Source organism: Eriocheir sinensis, chromosome 44 (assembly GCF_024679095.1).
Source record: "Eriocheir sinensis breed Jianghai 21 chromosome 44, ASM2467909v1, whole genome shotgun sequence".
Taxonomy (NCBI): domain Eukaryota; kingdom Metazoa; phylum Arthropoda; class Malacostraca; order Decapoda; family Varunidae; genus Eriocheir; species Eriocheir sinensis.
Window position 1 is genome coordinate 6,409,124 of NC_066552.1, and position 20,000 is coordinate 6,429,123.

The following is a 20,000-nucleotide window of genomic DNA, read 5'->3' on the forward strand; positions in this document are numbered from 1 at the left end:
CTAGCTTTCCTTCCTCTCTTCTTTTATTTTCTCCTCGTTTGCTGTCTTCCTGTCTTCCTTTCAGCCATCTTTCCTTTCCTCTTTTATTTTCTCCTCGTTTGCTGTCTTCCTGTCTTCCTTTCAGCCATCTTTCCTTTCCTCTTTTATTTTCTCCTCGTTTACTGTCTTCCTGTCTTCCTTTCAGCCATCTTTCCTTTCTTCTTTTATTTTCTCCTCGTTTACTGTCTTCCTGTCTTCCTTTCAGCCATCTTTCCTTTCTTCTTTTATTTTCTCCTCGTTTACTGTCTTCCTGTCTTCCTTTCAGCCATCTTTCCTTTCCTCTTTTATTTTCTCCTCGTTTACTGTCTTCGTTTCTTCCACCCAACCATCTTTCCTTTCCTCTTTTATTTTCTCCTCGTTTACTGTCTTCGTTTCTTCCACCCAACCATCTTTCCTTTCTTCTTTTATTTTCTCCTCGTTTACTGTCTTCGTTTCTTCCACCCAGCCATCTTTTCTTCCACCTTTCATCTCCTTTGCCTCGCCTCCTCGCCCTTGCCCTTGCCATCCTCCTCCTCCTCCTCCTCCTCCTCCTCCTCCTCCTCCTCCTCATAAACTATCCACACGGGAGGATAATTGTGAGTTATGGTAGGCTCTGAGGCATGTACTCTTCTCCCTATAGGAAACACAGAGCAGTATTACCTCTCCTCTTCTTCTGTGTGTGTGTGTGTGTGTGTGTGTACCACCTACCACTATCGCCATCACTACTACGACCACTACTACGACCACCACGACGCTTACTTTCTTCTTCGTTTTTCTGCTACATGTTTCTCTTTCTCTCTTTCTCTTGTATCTGTATCCGACCACTTCTATCACCACCACCACTACCATCACCACCATCACCACCATCACCATGCTAACCTTCTACTAGTATTGCTTTCTGTTAAATTTTTCTTTCTATCTGTCTCGTATGTGTCTTATCCTCACCATCACTCACCACAACTACCACCAACAACAACACCCACCACCATCATTCACCATCACCACCATCACCACCATCACCACGCTAACCTTCCTCTATAATGTCTTTCTGTTACATGTTTCTTTCTATCTGTCTCTCGTATTTCTCTTACCATCACCAACACCAACAACAACACCCACCACCATCATTCATCACTACGACCACGATCACCCACCTCCTCCTCCACCACCACCTTCCACTTCGGTCTTCTGCCACACTCGCTAAGTCGGCCCCAACCTCCGTGTAACTACCTCGCCAGGCAAATATTAGTTCGGCGAGAGGTTTGTGTTGCGTTTAGCGTCCGTTTGTTTAGGGCTAACTACACTAAATTGGGCGGTGCGAGGGGGAGGGATGAGGGAGATAATGAGGAAGGGAGAAAGGAAGGGAGTGAGTAGACCTTGTAAGGACTGGGATGGGTGAAGAGAAGGGAGACTTTGAGTGAGAGGAAAGAAGGGAAAGAAGGATGGATGGAAGGCAGGAAGGAAGGGAGGAAAGAATGAAAGAGAATAAAACGAATTGAGAAAGCAAGGAAGAAGTAAGAAAAGTATTACAGCAGAGAGTAAAGGAGGGGAAGAAAGAAAGAAAGGAAAAAAAAGAAAGAAAGAAAATAGAAACACAGACAAACAAAGATATACGAAGAAAAAAATGGAGAAATAAATAGAAAGAAACAAAGAGATAAAAGAAAGAAAGAAAAAGAAAGAGAGAGAGAGAGATATACATAAAAAGAAAAAGAAATAAATAAAGAGAGGAAAGAAAGAAAAGAAAACAAAGGGAGTAGGGCTTATAAGGAAGGGGAGTAATAAAGGGGATGTCTTGGGAAGGGGAGAAGAGGGGAGAACGCAGATGAAGGGGGGGAAAGGAGGAGGAGGCGTCAAGGGGAATAGGAGAAGGTGGAATGGCTCTGGAAGGGAAGTAAGGGGAATAACGACTTAAGAATGGGATAATGGAGAATGGATTAAAGGAGGAGGAGGAGGAGGATTAAGACGATGGCATAAGAAGAAAACGAAGAGCAGGATGGAATAGGCAAGACATGAAACGAAGTGGAGACGGGATTAGATTAACGAAGAGGAAGAAGAAAAAGGAGAAGATGAAGAAGACGAAGAAGGAGAAGAAGAAGAAGAAGAAGAAGAAGAAGAAGAAGAAGAAGAAGAAGAAGAAGAAGAAGAAGAAGAAGAAGAAGAAGAAGAAGAATGAAGAAAGAGAATAAAGAGAAAGAAAGAGGAGGAAGAAAATTGTGAGAAGGAGAAGAAGAAGAAGAACTAAAAGAAGAATGAAGAAAGTGGATTAAAAGAAAGAAAGAGGTGGAAGAAATTTGAGTGAAGGAGAAAAAGGAGAAGAACTAGAAGAAGAAGAATGAAGAAAGAGGATAAAAAGAAAGAAAGAGGAGGAAGAAAATTGAGAAGAAAAGCTTAAAATGGAAGGAAAGAGGAGAAGGAAGGAGAGAACGTGAAAGAATGGAAAAATATGACGAAAAGAAAGAAGAAAATGAAGAAATGTTGGAAGGAGAAAATCGATTAAATAAAAAAAAAATGAAAAAGAAAGAAAAGGATAAAGAAAGAAGGGGAAGAAGGAGAGGAAGAGAAGAAAGGGGAAGAAAATAGCGAAAAGGAGGAATGAATTGGAGAAGTATAGGATTGGATGGAGGAAAATGTTCTTTGAAGTTATATAATCCCCCCTTCAATCATCCTGTCGTGTCTGTCTGTCTGTGTGTCTGAGTGTCTGTGTGTGGGTCTGGGTGTCTATGTATGTATGTATGTATGTATGTATGTATGTATATGTATTATGGAAGGTAATTTATTCAGTACTTTTTTTTCAGTGGTACTTTTGATGTTATTTTTTCCTTTTTGAGTTTTTATAGTTTTTTTTTCATGCTATTCCTAAACCTTTTTTTTTTTTTCAATCATTCATTCCCTGACCTCCATCCAATCTCTCTCTCTCTCTCTCTCTCTCTCTCTCTCTCTCTCTCTCTCTCTCTCTCTCTCTCTCTCTCTCTCTCTCTCTCTCTCTCTCTCTCTCTCTCTCTCTCTCTCTCTCTCTCTCTCTCTCTCTCTCTCTCTCTCTCTCTCTCTCTCTCTCTCTCTCTCTCTCTCGCTCGCTTTCTGAGCAGATTATGGATTAGAAAGTCAGATTCATTTCGCATTAAGGTCCGATTGAGTTTCGATCTTATGGCTTCCGATTCGTCCTGGCGGTGGGATCTCTCTCTCTCTCTCTCTCTCTCTCTCTCTCTCTCTCTCTCTCTCTCTCTCTCTCTCTCTCTCTCTCTCTCTCTCTCTCTCTCTCTCTCTCTCTCTCTCTCTCTCTCTCTCTCTCTCTCTCTCTCTCTCTCTCGTAGCTACATAAATATACAAAAAATGTAGATAATCAGAGATAGATAGATAGAGAGAGAAGACACACACACACACACACACACACACACACACACACACACACACACACACACACACACAGAGAGAGAGAGAGAGCACGTACACACGCCGCTGCCATTGGTTCATGTACGGAATGTTGGCAGGACCCGCGGCCAATGACGTCACAGGGTTGCCAGGGCTGTGATTTCGGCGCCCAGGGATTGTGTTTTTAATTTAATTTGTCCGCTGATACTGTTACGGTAGAGAGAGAGAGAGAGAGAGAGGTGGTGGTATTAAAATTCTCTCTCTAAAGTCTTAAGCATCTGAGTGAGGTAGAGAGTTAAAGAGCCAATTATGATATTATTTTTCGACGTATTTCTCTCTCTCTCTCTCTCTCTCTCTCTCTCTCTCTCTCTCTCTCTCTCTCTCTCTCTCTCTCTCTCTCTCTCTCTCTCTCTCTAACGTGGTATGCTTGGTCACCTCCGGCCTTGCCACAACATGCCTCATTAGAGAGAGAGAGAGAGAGAGAGAGAGAGTTTTATAATATATTTACTTTGTTGTTTGTGTAATGAGGGAGAAAAGTAAAAGAAAATGGGAAACGAGACGGCTGACGAGAGAGAGAGAGAGAGAGAGAATTTTGATGAGGAAGAGAAAACATCCCCAAGGTCATTTCTTTCTGTTTTCTCTTCTTTTCATTCCCATTTTCCTTCCTTTCTTCCTCACCTCCCTTTCTACTTTAATATCTTTCTTACGTCTTCCTTTCTCCCTTACGTTTTTCCTTCTTTCTCTTCCTCCTTCCCTCCTTCTGTCTTAATTCCTTCCTTACTTCTTTGATTTCTCCTTTTCGTTTTTCTTTCATTCTTTCTCTTTCATTCTTCTCTTCCTTTTTTCTTCATTCCTTCATAATTTCTACTTTCTATTTCCTTACCACCTCTTTTCCTTCCTTCTATCCCCCCTTCTTTCCTTCTCATTTTCCTTTCTTTATTCATTTATTTATTTATATTCTTCCTTTTTCCTTTCTTCCTTTCATATTCCATTTCTCTCCACCTTTCTTTCCTCTTCCTCCTATCATTCCTTTTTTTCTCCTTTTAATATTTATACTTCTCTTTCACGACCTCCCTTGAGAGAGAGAGAGAGAGAACATTTTTCCAGAGGTGTTTTATCGACGTTTTATTTACCTCGTTTCCACACACATTTTTATTCATTTGTTTATGGCGTGAGAGGAAGGGAGAGAAAAAAAAAAACGTTGAATTTGGAGGTAATGGGAGAGAGGGAGAGACACTTGAAGGAGAAAAGAGGGGCAGGTGAGGGAAGTGTCTCTCCTGATGTATCCCCTTTAGGTCTCTCTCTCTCTCTCTCTCTCTCTCTCTCTCTCTCTCTCTCTCTCTCTCTCTCTCTCTCTCTCTCTCTCTCTCTCTCTCTCTCTCTCTCTCTCTCTCTCTCTTCGTTAAATGATGAATCTCTCTGTTTATGTCTCTTCCTCTTCTTATTTTCTCTCCCCTCCTTCCTTCCTTCCTTCCTTCCTTCCTTCCCTCCCTCCTTTCCTCCAAACATTTCAGCTTTTTTTTTCCTCCATTTCATCTTTCCTCAACCTTCCCTACATTCCTTTCCTCCCTTCCCTCCATTCCCTCCCCCCTCCCCCTCCCCCTCCCCCTCCCTCTGTCCCATCCAATTTTTCTCCATTTAGGAAAATCTTACTTTCAGGTCATATTTTTTTCCCTGACACAGTTTCCAGTTAGCCATTACCGCCGCTTCCTTTCCTTCCCTCTCCTCTCCTCTCCTCCCTGGTCTCTGAGGCGTATCTCTCTCTCTCTCTCTCTCTCTCTCTCTCTCTCTCTCTCTCTCTCTCTCTCTCTCTCTCTCTCTCTCTCTCTCTCTCTCTCTCTCTCTCTCTCTCTCTCTCTCTCTCTCTCTCTCTCATTTTCTCTTTAATATACTCTTTTTGTTTTTGTTGAGATGATTAAAGTTCTTTTTTCTTATTCGAATGATTTAGTTTTTTTTTTCTTGAACTCTTTTTAGGTACTATTACACACCACACACACACACACACACACACACACACACACACACACACACACACACACACACACACACACACACACACACACACACACACCACTTAATTGATGCAGGAAGCCGCCAGCGACCTGCCTATAAGGATCAATAGACACCATTCAACTATTGACCCATAACCCTTAGTGACACGCTTCCCCTCTGGTACAAGTGTTTTGGGGCCGAGGAGGAGGAGGAGGAGGAGGAGGAGGAGGAGGAGGAGGAGGAGGGGGTGGAGTGAGATATAATAGATTTGACATGTTAACAGAAGTGAACGTGGTTGTGCCTTCACGTTTTATTTTATTTTTATTTATTTTTATTTTTAAAGGACGCGTCGGTTGTGGTTTCGCTGAGAAGTTGGTCGATAGGTTGAAGAAGAGGAGGAGGAGGAGGAGGAGGAGGAAGGGTGATGGTGAACTCGTATTGATGGTGGTGGTGAAAGAGGAAGAGAAGCAGGAAGAGTAGGAGGAGGAGCAGGAAGAGGAGGAGGAGGAAGAAAGAAGGGAGGAAGAGGCATTGAAGGAGTGCAGTGGAAGTTAAATTAATAGTTGTTGTACGTCCATCAATCTTGCATCGATTTGACCTGCTTCTGTGTGTGTGTGTGTGTGTGTGTGTGTGTGTGTGTGTGTGTATAGGGAGGTGCACAAAGCGAGAAACCGTTCAACATAACCCAAATACAACCCAATATTTACCTTTCACATACCTTTCTCCTCTTTCCTCCTCCTCCTCTTCCTCCTCCTCCTCCTCCTCCTCCTCCTCCCATGGGTGTAATTTGTAAACAAACAGTTAGTGACGCGTTCGAATGCTTCCCTGTTTACATCCTCATTCCTTCTCCTCCTCCTCCTCCCTTCTTTATCTCCTCTTTCTCTTCTCTTCCTTTTCCTTTTCTCCTCCTTCTTCCAACATTCCTCCTCATCTAACTTTTTTTCTTCCTCGTATACATTCTTTTTTCTATTTCTTTATTCCTGCTTTCTCTCCTCTTTCCTCCTTTTCCTCCTTCCTCTTCTCTTCCTTTCCTTTTCCTCTTTTCCTTCTCTCCTCAGTCTTCCTACTATTTTCCTCCTCCTTTTTTTTCTACGCTAACATTTTTCTTCTTCGTACATTCCTCTTTTTTTTCTTTAATCTTTCATCGGTTCTTTTTTTACATTTACATCGTCATTCCTCCTCCTCCTTCTTCCTTCCTTCTCTCCTCTTCCTCTCCTCCTCCTCTTCTCTTCCTTCTTCCAACATTCTTCCTCTTCCTTTTTTTTCCACTTTGCTGACATTTTTCTTCCTCATGCATTCTTTTCTTCTTTTTCCTGATCTTTTTTTTTTGTCTTCTCTCATTCTCTTTCTCTTTCCTCCACCCACTATTTCTCCCTCCATACATTCTTCGTTTTATTTTTTCTTCTCTTTTTTAACCTTTTATCCGCCGTACAATCTTTTCTTCTTTTCTTCAATTTTTCTTCGTTTCTTTTTCTTCTTTTTTTCTTTCTCACTCAGTCCTATTTCTCCCTTCAATCTTCTTCTCATTCTCTTTTTCTTTTACTTTTTCTCCTCTTTCATTTATCATTTCTTTTCCTTTACCTTACTTTCTTTCTTTTCTCTTCCCTTCCTCACTCATTCTTTTTTACTTCCTTCAATCTTCTTCTCATCCTTTTTTTCTTTTACTTTTTCTCCTTTCCCTTTCTTTCTTTCGTTCTTTGCTCTTCCCTTCCCTTCCTCGCTCACTCATTCTTCCTCCTTTCCTTCCTCATTTATCACTATTTTTGTTCTCTTTCTTTCTCTTCTCTCCCTCCTTCTCTCCTTTATATTCATTATTCTTTTGTTCTCTTCTTATCATAACCTTCATCTTGTTTAGTCTTGTATTCTTCCTCTTCGCTAACTTCTTTCATATTCTCTTTATCGCCTTGTTTTCTTACCTTCATTTATTCCTTATTGTTTCTTCTTTCTCACTATCTTTCTCCTTCATCTCCTTTCAACCTTTTCTGATCTCTTCTTCCTTATTTTTATTCTATCTTCTTCCTCACTTTCTTCTTCCTTCAACTCCTTTCAACGTTTTCTGATCTCTGCTTTTTCCTCATTTTTGTTCTTTCTCCCTTTTCACTTTCTTTCTTCATCTCTTCAACGTTTTCTTCTCTTTCCATTTTTTCTTTTTTTTTCTTCTCTTCTTCCTTACTCTCTTCTCTATCTCTTTTCAGCGTTTTTTTTATCCTTTTTTCTTCCTTTTTGTTATTTCTTCTTCCATACTTTCTCTTCCTCCATCTCTTTTCATCCCTCTTTTTTTTGGTCCATCCTTTCCCTGGCTTCTTCGGTCCTCCCTCAATCCTATTTCGTCCATTTCCTCCTTTCCTCTTCGCTTCCTTCCTATCCCACCTTTCCTTCCTTCCCTTATCCATCTTTTTCTTCTATCATCTTCTTTTGCCATCTTCGTCCTTTTCCCATCTTCGTTCTCGTCCCCCTTATCGTACTCATCGTTCTACTTCTCCTCCTCCTCTTCCTCCTCCTCCTCCTCCTCCTCCTCCTCCTCCTCCTGCTCCTCCTCCTCCTCCTCCTCTTCCTCCTCCTTCCTCCCATTTCTCCGTCGGATTGAATTTACGTGAGTCTAACTAGTCTTAAATGCAGTTCTCTCTCTCTCTCTCTCTCTCTCTCTCTCTCTCTCTCTCTCTCTCTCTCTCTCTCTCTCTCTCTCTCTCTCTCTCTCTCTCTCTCTCTCTCTCTCTCTCTCTCTCTCTCTCTCTCTCGCTCTGGCTCTGTGTGTGTGTGTGTGTGTGTGTGTGTGTGTGTGTACGTGATCGAAGGTTCTAGGTTCAACTCGCCTGCTTGTCCTCGTCCTTGCATATAAAGTAAACCGTTTATGTAATAATTGAATCGCACGAGAGCTGCAAAAAAAAAATAAAAATAAAGTGTAAGAGGAGAAATCTATACGTTCAAGGATATCTCAAGTTTAACACCAAAGGAAATATTTACTCATGTGCAAAATGGAGAGTAAAAAAGTATATTCATCTACTCATGCTTTCTCCATTCGCTCTTTCTTTATCTTTTTTTGTTTTATTTTTCTATTCTCCTTTCTTCACTTCTTTACATTCACTATTCTTTCATTATTCATTCACTCATGCTTTCTCCATTCGTTCTTTCTTTATATTTTTTTGTTTTCTTTTTCTTTCCTCCCTTCTTCACTTCTTTGCATTCACTATTCTTTCATTATTCATTCACTCATTCTCTCTACATTCGTTCTTCCCTCATCATTACTTCCGTCCTTTCTTTCTTCTCTTTCCTTCACTTATTTTTATTCATTATTCTTTTGTACTTCTCTTAACATAACCATCTAGCTCTTAACATACAAGTGAAAGCAGTGACACCTATTAGAAATCTTAGACAAATGCTCAGTCATGAAAATAAAGAGCGAAAAAACGTACTTAAAACTAAAATCCTGTGACCAAAATTTTAGGCATATGCGCAGTGGGAAAAATAAAAGAGAGAGAAAGCGTACAAAAAACAGACCTTGTAACCCCAAACTAAAACGCATGTGCCTGTGTGTGCGTTGATAAATGAAGACCATGGTGATGAATAAATAAATGATCGAGGCGCCTGTGTGGAAAGATTCGTTATTCGCGAAATATGAGGAAAGTGGCAGTAAAAAGTGTGTGTATTAGCCCGTAACAAAGACGAAAACGCGTGTGCCTGTGTGCGTAGTCAATGCTTATAAATAAATGATGGACATGGCCTTGTGGGAAGATACCTTAGTTGCGAAATGAAAAAGGTAGTATAGTAAAACATGTGTATATCCCTCAGTAACACACAAATCAGTAACCTTGTAAAGAAAAGGTAGTCACAAAACACAATATGTACATACATATACTTAAAAAATAGCGGGTCGTTAAGACATAAAGAAAAATAAGATATATATTGGTTCAGGAGGGAAATGGCTCAAATTCGTCAACAACAATAGTGGTTCTTGTAAAAAAAGGTATTCAGAAGTAAATAATAAACGAAAAAAAGGAGAAATAGCAACAACAATGACGAGGACAATAACAACAACAACAACAACAACAACGGCAACAACAAAGTAATAAAAAAAGAAGTAAAAAATAATATCCGCAACAGACGTCCTTGAAAATAAATTAGCAAAGCAGCAACTTGAAATTAAAATATGAATCCAATCAGGAAATAATTCTTATTCGTCAACAAAAAAAACTCGCAGGAAAGCGTTGACATTAAGACGCAGAGGACACATAAACTAAAGGACATCAGACGCAGACGCCCATAAGGAGTGAAAAAGTACGTGGAGGCGCCGCGCGTATGGCCGCTGATGGCTCGGAGTGTTTGGCGGGGGATGAGGTCGTAAAAATAAAGTAAGCGACATTATCCTCTCAAGGACGGACGATCGATTCTCCTCACCGACGCGACTCTCCACCTGGACGCGAGGGAGCCCAAAAATATGTCACGTCGTCCTCTCCGTCGCTCCCTCCGTTGCCCCCTCCGTTGCCCCACTCCGCCGCCCCCTTCGTCCCCCCTTTCGTCACTCCCTTCGTAGCCCCCTTCATCCCCCCCTTCGTCCCCCCTTCGTCACCCCCTTCGTCCCCCCCTTCGTAGCCCCTTTCGTCACCCCCTTCGTCACCCCCTTCGTCACCCCCTTCGTCCCCCCCCTTCGTAGCCCCTTTCGTCACCCCCTTCGTCCCCCCCCTTCGTAGCCCCTTTCGTCACCCCCTTCGTCCCCCCTTCGTCACCCCTTTCGTAGCCCCTTTCGTCACCCCCTTCGTCGCTCCCTTCATTGCCCCCTTCGTCTCCCCCTTCGTTGCCCTCTTCTTCGCCCCCTCCACTTTTTCATCCTCCCACCTCCTCCTCATCTTCCATCCTCATTCCCCCTCCTCTTCCATTCCTTCTCTCCCTTTCCTCTTCTCTTCCTCTGCTCTTACGTCTCTACTCTTTCTTCCTACAGTCTTCCTCCTCCCCCTTTTTTTTGCGAAGGATGGACGAGGCGCAGCGATCACGCCCCAACCTGGGCCATTAAATCTGTTCTAAGCGGTTACTTTTACTTAAGCTTAAAACGATTTATTTATTTTTTTTCGGATATTTTTCTTTCTACATTTGATTGAATTTTAGCTTAGCCCGTGTTTCATCTTATTTTTCATATCTAAGCTCAATTATCATCATTAGTTTTTTTTTTCTTGGTATATTTTCTTTTAGACTTGATTGAATTCTAACTTAGGAGTCCATATGTTTAATCTTTTTATGCATATATTTAACTCCAATTTTCATCATTATCTTTTTTCCTGGTATATTTATTTGTAGGCTTGATTGAATTTTACCTGAGGAGTCTATATGCTTCATCTTTTTTTCTTTTGTTCATATATAAACATAAATTGTGTCTTAGTGTAAGGTCAAGTCGCATTATTAATTTTTTTTTTTCTACTGGTATGTTTCTTGTTTAATTTGCTTGAATTGAATTTTTTCCTTTTATATTTTAAATTGAAATTTTGTTTTTTAGTGTAAGTTCAACAGGCATCATTATTACCTTCTACTTCTCTCTGAACATGATTGAATCCTGAGCTACCATATATGTTTATTTTTTTCTTTTATATCAAACTTCAAATTATGTTTTTAGTGTAAGTTTCTGTTGTCTCATTAGCCATTGATGCAAAAAATTGTTGATTAAATTATATCGTGACCAGACACAACTCCGACCTTTCGTTTTGTTAAAGTATTATTATTATTTTTTTTTTTCCTGAGTTCAAGTTGACTTAGTTTTGTGTTCCTGGTGATCTTTTCATTAACTTTTTTAATTTGGTATCTTTCTTTTTTTCTGATTCACGGTGGTCTCTTAAGTTTAGGGATTTATGTTCCTTTCTAAAGTGAAGTAGAGAAGGGCTCATGTTCATCAACGTATATTTAAGCCTATTCATTTTGTATTTATAACCTTTTCTTGATAAGTTTAAAATGCATCGTTCGGTTATATATTTTTTCGTCTTTCTGAAGATATAAAAAAAATCATGTTATATATCTCATTGCATTCGGGTGCAAACGTGTGTATTTATTCTGTTATTATTTACAGCATTCAGCACATTAAGAAAACATGTCCCTTGCTGCTATATTACTCTATCGCCTGTTTGTCTCTTCGGTTCCTGTGTTATATATTATTGTAGGGACACCCCGAAGCGCCCCTCCTCTGTCCACTCCCAGCTCACCCGTCAGAGGAGTAGTATTGGGACATCCATTACGGCGGCCTCTTCTCCTCCCTTGTCCCACGTAAGCTATTTCTCAAAGGCCGTATCGGAATATCTCTCCCAAAAGTCTCTCTTCAATTTTTCCCTCGACACAGCCTCTTCAAGGGCCGGGTATCAGAACACTGGCCAAAGTTCCATAAATTGACTTCAGAATTTTCCTCTCGCTGTGTCAGAGGAAACGAAGCAAAGTCTTTCATTTTTGTTATTATATTTTCGTCACGTCTTAATGGAGTTCCTTTATTGATTCGGAAGTCTGCGGCGAGCGTGAGCAAGGCAGAGATTAGTCAGGGAGAGGGAGGACGTGTCTTAGGAAAGGTCTCGCTTGGGCTGAGGTCACAACTGCAACGTGAGTGTGTGTGTGTGTGTGTGTGTGTGTGTGTGTGTGTGTGTGTGTGTGTGTGTGTGTGTGTGTGCGTATAACCTTTTGACTTAGTTCACCTTCAGATTTTTCGTCATTCAACAGTAATCTTTCGTTTTCTTTTGTTTATCATCGTTGATTTGATTTTCTTAGTCATTAGGTTGTTTTCTTCTCGTCGTGGATTCATCGTTCTCTTGCATTAGCCACGTGTAATTATTTGTGTCCTAAGAATTCGCTGTCTCCCTCCTCCTCTTCCTCCTCCTCTTCCTTTTCTTCGTATCTTATTTTGTTCGTCCTTTACTTTCTTTCTCCGTTCACTCTTATTCTTTTTACTATTATTACTATTACTATCATTATTATTATCACCACCATCCTTATCAACGTGGGCTCACAGGAATCGTTTATTTATCTTCGACTTAATGAAACGTGGCCGCCTTGCTCCGTAGACTTTTACGGCAGCGCGCCAAAACCACCGCTTCGTCCCGGCCTGCGTTCTGTCCCCCCCCCCCCCCCCCTTCTCTCTCTCTCTCTCTCTCTCTCTCTCTCTCTCTCTCTCTCTCTCTCTCTCTCTCTCTCTCTCTCTCTCTCTCTCTCTCTCTCTCTCTCTCTCTCTCTCTCTCTCTCTCTCTCTCTCTCTCTCTCTCTCTCTCTCTCTCACACACACACACACACACACACACACACACACACACACACACACACACGAGTTTGCTTGGAATTGCATTGGGAAATATCATTGGGTACTGCGTCATCACCGAAAAAAAAAGATAAACCACTACAGTATTAATTTGTAACCTCTTAAATATCGTTAACAGATTAGGTATAAAATAAAAACCTGAACACTAGCACGTCCATGTATAAGTAATCTTGTAAAACTTGTGGAAAGAATGACAGCAACAACAACAACAACAACAACAACCAACAAGGAAGAGGAAGTGAAATTAAAAAAAGAGAAATGAGAGGGAAAACAAAATTAATAGGAAAGATAAATAATGACAAAGACAAGGGGAGACTAACATGTTTTTCCTTCCCCTCCACTCACTCCACGAGGGGCAAGGAGAGGAGGAGGAGGAGGAGGAGGTAGAGGAGGAGGAAGTTATGAGGGGAGACATTTTTTTTTTCGTCTAGAGAGATAGCGCCCTCTTCCTCCCTCTCTTTTCGTCCCCTTCTTCTTCCCTACTAGCCTACTTCCTTCTCCTCCTCTCTTTTTTCCCCTCCTTTCTTCCTTCCTCTCAATCACGTGGCAGGAAGTGGAGGAGAAGGAAAAATAATATAAAATGTATTCACCCGGTATATTTTCCTCTCTCTCTCTCTCTCTCTCTCTCTCTCTCTCTCTCTCTCTCTCTCTCTCTCTCTCTCTCTCTCTCTCTCTCTCTCTCTCTCTCTCTCTCTCTCTCTCTCTCTCTGCCTTAGGTTCTCCGTATAATTTATTCTCCCTTTAGGAATGTAGAGGACTATTTATCGGGGCTGTGTGGCCTGGGGAGAAGATTATAGTAAGACCGGGGAGAGGAAGGCCTTGGAGCTGGACAGAGAAATGTTGTTGGGGCGGGGAAGGGAACACTGATTCTTGGGGGAAGGGGATGAGGATCGGGTATTTGGGGAGGATGATTTTACGGGAATGACGAGAGATGGAGGAGGAGGAGGAGGAGGAGGAGGAGGAGAAGGAGGAGGAGGAGAGTAGTGATGTATGAGGCGTTAGACAGAAGTTCCAAGCAGCTGTGGCGGTGGTGGTAATTGTTGTCGGAGTTATGGTTTGGTGTTGGTGCTGCTGGAGATAGCGACAGTTGATAAGGAGTTACAGGCCCTGGAAAGAACCTATATAAAAGTGGAAGTAATAGCAGTAGTGGTGGTAGCAGCAGCAGTAGTCATAATAGTAGTAGTACCGTAGTAGTAATAGTAGTAGTAGTAGTAGTAGTAGTAGTGGTAGTAGTAGTAGTAGTGAGGGTGGTAGTATGAGCAGCGTTGGGGGGGAGGGTTCCAGAGGTCGTGGCCGCGGCTGTCATGCGCCCCGGAGCGTGTGTGGGCAGCGGCGGGCAGGGCGCCGCGAGCAGCCGTCAGTGTGGCGCCACAGCCGCCGCGTGAGTAAGGAAGCACCGCCTCCACCCGCCGCTCCCCGTCATCAAATCCTCCAGGCAGCCGCGTCCTCCGCACCACCAGGATCTTAGTGCAGGACATCCTCGTCTGTGCTCATCCTTGATCGCCTGGCAGCCTCACGGGGCACGTAGGATTTTCGCGGCTCTAGGACGCCACGAGTGACCCCGAACTTTAGTGTGTCAAGAGAGACTCCGCGCGGGTCCCCGTCAGCAGCGGGCATGAGGCCACCTCCCGCGGCGCTCTAACATGAGGAAGCGGAAAAAAGTGTCCCTTAGAGGCTCCACAAGTAGTGCAGCAGGAGTGTGGCGGCGTGGGCGTGTGGCGGGCGTGTGGGTGTGTCTGGCCTCGGCGTGGGCCCTCGCTGGAGGCACAAGGCTGTGGCTGTGAGGTGCAGTGTAAGGGCATACGTGTCGCGGGGCGTCGGAGGGCAGAAGCCCGTGCGGCGTGTGTAGGTGTGCAGGTGTGCAGGACTGGGCCAGGACGTGAGGTAAACACTAGCGGAGCCGGAGATCGATACGCTTGTATTGTTGAAGAGCGAGTAGTGGCCACAGACGGCTGGCAGCTCCTCGCGGCGGCGGCGGCAGCCCTCCCCCTCACCGCCGCCTCTAGCAGCATCGACCCGGCCCTTTCTGGCTACCTGCTGCCCCTCAACCACCTGTGGCCCGCTGCTGCTGCTCCCACCTGTGCCAGCTGCCAGGTGGAGTGAGGTCAGGAGCGAGCCAGGCGTGACAACGAGCCGGTGGCTGGCGACAGCTGGGCCCGCACGGTCCCGCCCCGGCCCTTTCTCCCCGGCGTCCGTTGTCGTCCGTGTCCGTGTGTCCGTGTTGTGTCCCCTCGTGGCTCCGTGCCCCGAGACGTCACCTGCCTCTCGACCATGCCCGCTCCGGCCGTCAGAGCGCCCCCCGGGGTCCTGCCTCCTCCCTCCTTTCTCCCGTGGGCAACAGGAGGCGGCAGGCGGGCGGCGTGTGGCTCCCTCAAGGCCACCTCCTGCGGCGGAGGATGCTAGGGCGGGCCAGGTCGCCGAGGACACCGGAGGGCCACAGGGCCGCCAACTGAGGCACCGAGTCCCCGGCCGACGGTATGGTCACCTAGTGTGGCGCGGCTCAGCGGGGTCGAGGCGGGTCGTGACCAGGGCACGCACAGGCTGCTGACCTGACCTGACCCGCTCATCACAACACCCAGACTGTCCACCCTCAGGCACTGCAAGACAGAGGGAGAGAGTGAGTGAGCGAGAGATAGAGCTTGGTAGAGATAGTGAGGACGAGAGAGAGGAGAAAGAAACGTACCTACCTACCTCCCCGCCCCCCACTAGACAGACAGACGCGGGAGGTGGAGTGCACACCCTCCACACCACACTCCGACAAACACTCACTGCCGCGCCTCGTCGTCGGTGTCGCCGTGGCCGCCACAGGGACGCGCCTCGCCCCTCACCCACACAATGATGACCTCCTTGCGAAGGACCCACCAGAGGTCATACTCAGATGACCTTACCTCGGCGGCCACCCCAACCTCGGCCGAGCCCCCACTCTCACCCCCCTTCTCCCCCGCCACCTTCCAGTCCTCCCCGCCCCCCTCCCCCTCGACCCTACCGGCAAAAGGTGAGTAAAGACATTCATTTACTACGGGCCGTCATGCGAGGAAATCCAGGTTTAGGGAGGGTGCTGGAGCGGGCTTGGCTTGGACTGCTCGTGGCGGTGTCCGGGAGGGTGTTGCGTTGGGGTGTGGGTGTTGCATTACAGTGTGGGTGCTGCGTCAATATGTAAGCGGGGTAGCTGCTACGTTTTGGGGTGGACTGTTGCTCCGGGATGTATGTGTTGTGTAGTGTGTAGGTTTTGTGTTGAGGATGAAGCGTCAGTGTTGTTTGAGGAGCATGGCGGTGCGTTGTGGCAGGGACTGTTGCTTTAGGGTGTGTGTGTTGCATGGGATTCTTGTTTGAGTTGGGGCGTCGTTGTCAGGTTTTAGTAGTGTTTTACGTGTGAGGCGCGGGTGATGTATTGCGGGTGTTGGGGCGTCGCTGTGAGGCCGCGGGTGTTGCTGCGGGCCATAAAGGTGCTTCCCAAAGGTCGGCTGAAGCGCCTCGCCTGTTGCTCCGCGCATTTGATGAGACCGCGTGTGCGTTTCACGGGAAAGACTCGTAACCAGGTAAACACACACACACACACACACACACACACACACACACACACACACACACACACACACAGAAATAGCTTATTTTTTCATGACGATGCAGACTCATGCAGCAGCCTTGTGCATACATAAACTAGTGTGTAAATAAATTAATAACCCAAAACACGAACATGCTATACTGTGTCCCTGGCGGCTCCTTCCACGTCAGTTTCAGTCATAACCGATTCAGAGCAAACTAGGGACAATAATTTAACGTCTCAAGAAAACGTTCGCTCTAAAAAAAGAAAAACGTTATCGAAATACAACAAAAATCGAAAGTAGGTGAAAAGTCTCGTTACAGATGAATAGTATAAAGACTTAACAAAATATAAAGGCTTTCCCAAAATACCCTGATGTTAGAGAGAAAGAACAGCAACTAATCTCTCCCAAAAGCCAGATCCTATTAACGCAAACTGCCTCTCTTAACAAATTATCTCATTCGAAGGTTGCGTTGCGCGGGGCGGTGGATATTACGGGTACTGAGCAGCAATCACGGAGGTAAATATCTCGCCGTAACAAACACTCGCCAACGCTAACGAGACTCGGGAAAGGAAATAACCGTAACAACATAACTCGTGACATCGATCTTGTGTGCATGGCCGTGAGAACTTTTTTTATATATTTGTTTCTGTACTAATGACACACACACACACACACACACACACACACACACACACACACACACACACACACACACACACACTTACGTCATATGTATTTTGAAGGGAATAACGCGTGTAAATATTTCTTTCCCTAATTAATGAGGTAATATATATACACATTTAATGTTTATTTACTCTATATCTATCTATCTATCCGTCTATCTATGTACCTTCTTTTATACCTTCTTTTATTTTTATTCTCTATATGCGTATCTATCTATTTGTCTACGTATCTATCTCTCTATCACTTAGAAAATATCGAACAAGCGGTATAGGCCCATTAAGCAGATTACACCCAATTCAGTCACAAACAGTACCGGCCGACCACTGTCAACAAGTAGTGCCATTATATAAACAGCTCCTACTCCATCCCTTACGACCGAAACATTACTCTTTCCCTCGGCCATGGAGACAGAGCAAGAGCGAAGCTAAAGGTCACCACGCGCCGCAACAGGCTGCTCCCCCGCGAAGAATACAAATGAATCACCCCAAAAAAGAGTAATCAAGGAAAGAGGCGAAGTTTGTGGTAATATAAATGTAAAGCAGGAATGACTATGAATCTTCGGTACTGTAGTGGATGATAAGTTGCTAAAGTTTTGAATATGGAAAATTGTCAAAAATGCGATGATTGTAGGAATATAAATGGAAAACAGGAATGACTGTGAATCTTTGGTAATGTAGTGGATGACAAGCTGTTAAAGTTTTGAATATGTAAATTTGTAAAGAAGTGAATATTGTAAAAATAGAAATGAAAAAAACAAAACCGGAATGACTATCTGGTACAAAAGTGAATGATAGCCAAGTAGTTAGTGTTGAATATATGAAAATTATAAAGATACGAATATTGTTAAAATAGAATGAAATACAAACAAACAGGAATGACTATCTGGTACTAAAGTGAATGATAGCCAAGTAGTTAGCGTTAAATATGTGAAAATTATAAAGATACGAACATTGTGAAAATAGAATTAAATACAAACAAACAGGAATGACTATCTCTGGTACTGTAATGGATGATAGTCAAGTAGTTGGTGTTGAATATATTTAAAAATTGTAAAGATGCGAAGGCTGTGAGAATACAAATGTTAAGCAGGAATGACTAGCTGATAACATAGTGGATGATTTTTTTTTTTTTCAGTAAAGAAAGCCCCGAAACTGACCTCTCTCTCGTGGCCAGTCATCTATACATCTCTTTATATGAGCAGTGATTAGCAGGCATTTTACTTATCGTTTATCTTTGCCCTTGAGTTGCTTCCTTTACTATAAAAAAAATTAAGCTCATGCAAAAAAATAAATAAATAAATAAAAAGCCTGCTAAAAAAAAAAAAGCTCGTTAGTCAAGTTGTTAGTGCCAAATATATATCACGTAGGTATTTGCTTTATCAGTAGTGGAAAAAACATCACAAACTAACAAGAGTCGTGTTTGTCAACGTTTATAATCAACAATAATAGACGCCACAAAGCCGGACAATGTTTACGTTCTTCAAACATGAAAATAAACGACAAAATTGCCCTGTGTCTCCTCGGAATGAATTATTATTTGGAGATGTTTGATATCAAGAGAAAGGAGATAGCAGAATGTCCTCTATCTTCTATGACCAACACTCGCATTATCAAACGTTCGGGGCTCTTGTTACGAACGTTTTTCATGGTCAGAGGGGAGCTACGTCGGGTCATCATGAGTGTTTTACCGTTCACGCCGTAGAAGCCTTCCAAAGCTCCGCCAGGCTCAGAAAACCACCAGTATTATCAAACGTTTGTGGCTCTTATTACGAACGTTTTTTCAAGGGCGGAGGGGAGCTATGTCTGGTTGTCACGAGTGTTGTCCCGGTCACGCCGCAGATGCCTTCCAAAACTACCTCTAGGCTCAGAAAACCACCAGTATCATCAAACGTTTTTGGCCCTTATTACGAACGTTTTTTCAAGGGCGTAGGGGAGCTATGTCTGGTTGTCACGAGTGTTCTCCCGGTCACGCCGCAGAAGCCTTCCAAAACTACCTCTAGGCTCAGAAAACCACCCGTGCCCGACAACCTATGCGAGAGCCTTTTTGAAACAGGACTAAGGGCCATATTCTAAAACATTTCGGCGCCCAAGTACACATATTTGACAAGGCTTTCGTCGGAATTTTTGGGGGATTTCTAGAGGTAGTTTTATAACCCTTCTGGTAGTGTGACCCTTCTGTACCATTAACCCAAGAAAACATTCATGAGAACCCGACTGATCTCCTTTTCGGCCTTTGGGAGTAGTTGATGCGGAAGCGTTTGAGAATACCAAGCTAAGCCTTCGAAGAACTTGATAATATGTCCCTAACTCAGCCCCTACAGCGTGTCGTAAACCTCGTACCCGGAAGACGACGGATAACTTCACCATAACAAAGAAGGAGGCGGGAAAATTTCTGGGTAATTAAAGTCCCATTAACTCAACACACGCGGTCGGGAAAGTACTTGAAAGAAAATTTGAGACGATTTGAGACGAAGTTGTTAATTGTCAGCGATGTCGTTCACCTCTACAAAAATTTAGACGGTGAAAGTTTTGATTGTCCGTTTTTATAGCGTTCACAATGACACCATAACCTCATCATCTATAATATCCGTTGCTAACTATATAACTGTTTTTAAGTTTTTTTGTGTGTGTGTGAGGAATTATAGTAACTTTCATCATAATGTTTTAAAGCTAAAAGACTGACAACTCGATATAATTTGATTTGGAAATGAGTGAATGAAGATAAAGTATAAAGTATTAAAGTGAAAAATTCAATGACTCTGTATCGTTTGGTTTGGAAATGAGTGAATCAAGACAAACTATGAAGTATTAAGGTGCAAAATTCAGGGACTCTATCGTTTGGCTTGGAAATGATTGAATCAAGACAAAGAAAATGGCGTGCTGTTAATGGATACGTTTCTTAGTGATCATCGTGTACTTGAGGCGTTTTTTCAAAGGTTTAGTTCTTTGCCGCTGCGGTGTGGACGAGAACAATGTCTGTGTTTCTGGTGCAACGTTGCCTCAGAAAACACCAGCGGAGGATCACTTGTTTTCATACCAACTCCAACACACAAGGCATTTTTTCGTGTGTCTGTGTGTGTGTGTGTGTGTGTGTGTGTGTGTGTGTGTGTGTGT

At 43.6% G+C, this 20,000-nt stretch overlaps 1 protein-coding gene across 37 annotated transcripts in view; it reads left to right on the forward strand.

Annotated features, from left to right (window-relative positions):
• The window catches only part of LOC126980361 (muscle calcium channel subunit alpha-1-like), a 261,653-nt gene that overhangs the window by 100,661 nt on the left and 140,992 nt on the right, over nt 1–20,000 (forward strand). Inside the window, exon 1 of one of the 37 annotated variants that reach the window (XM_050830171.1) lies at nt 13,914–15,650. The exons of 35 other annotated variants lie outside the window; for them this stretch is intronic. In XM_050830171.1, coding sequence (XP_050686128.1) covers nt 15,491–15,650 — 160 coding nt within the window. In that variant the 5' untranslated portion in view covers nt 13,914–15,490. Of the gene's footprint in view, nt 1–13,913; nt 15,651–20,000 lie in introns of those variants that run through there. One more of the 37 variants, XM_050830160.1, reaches the window with a different exon arrangement.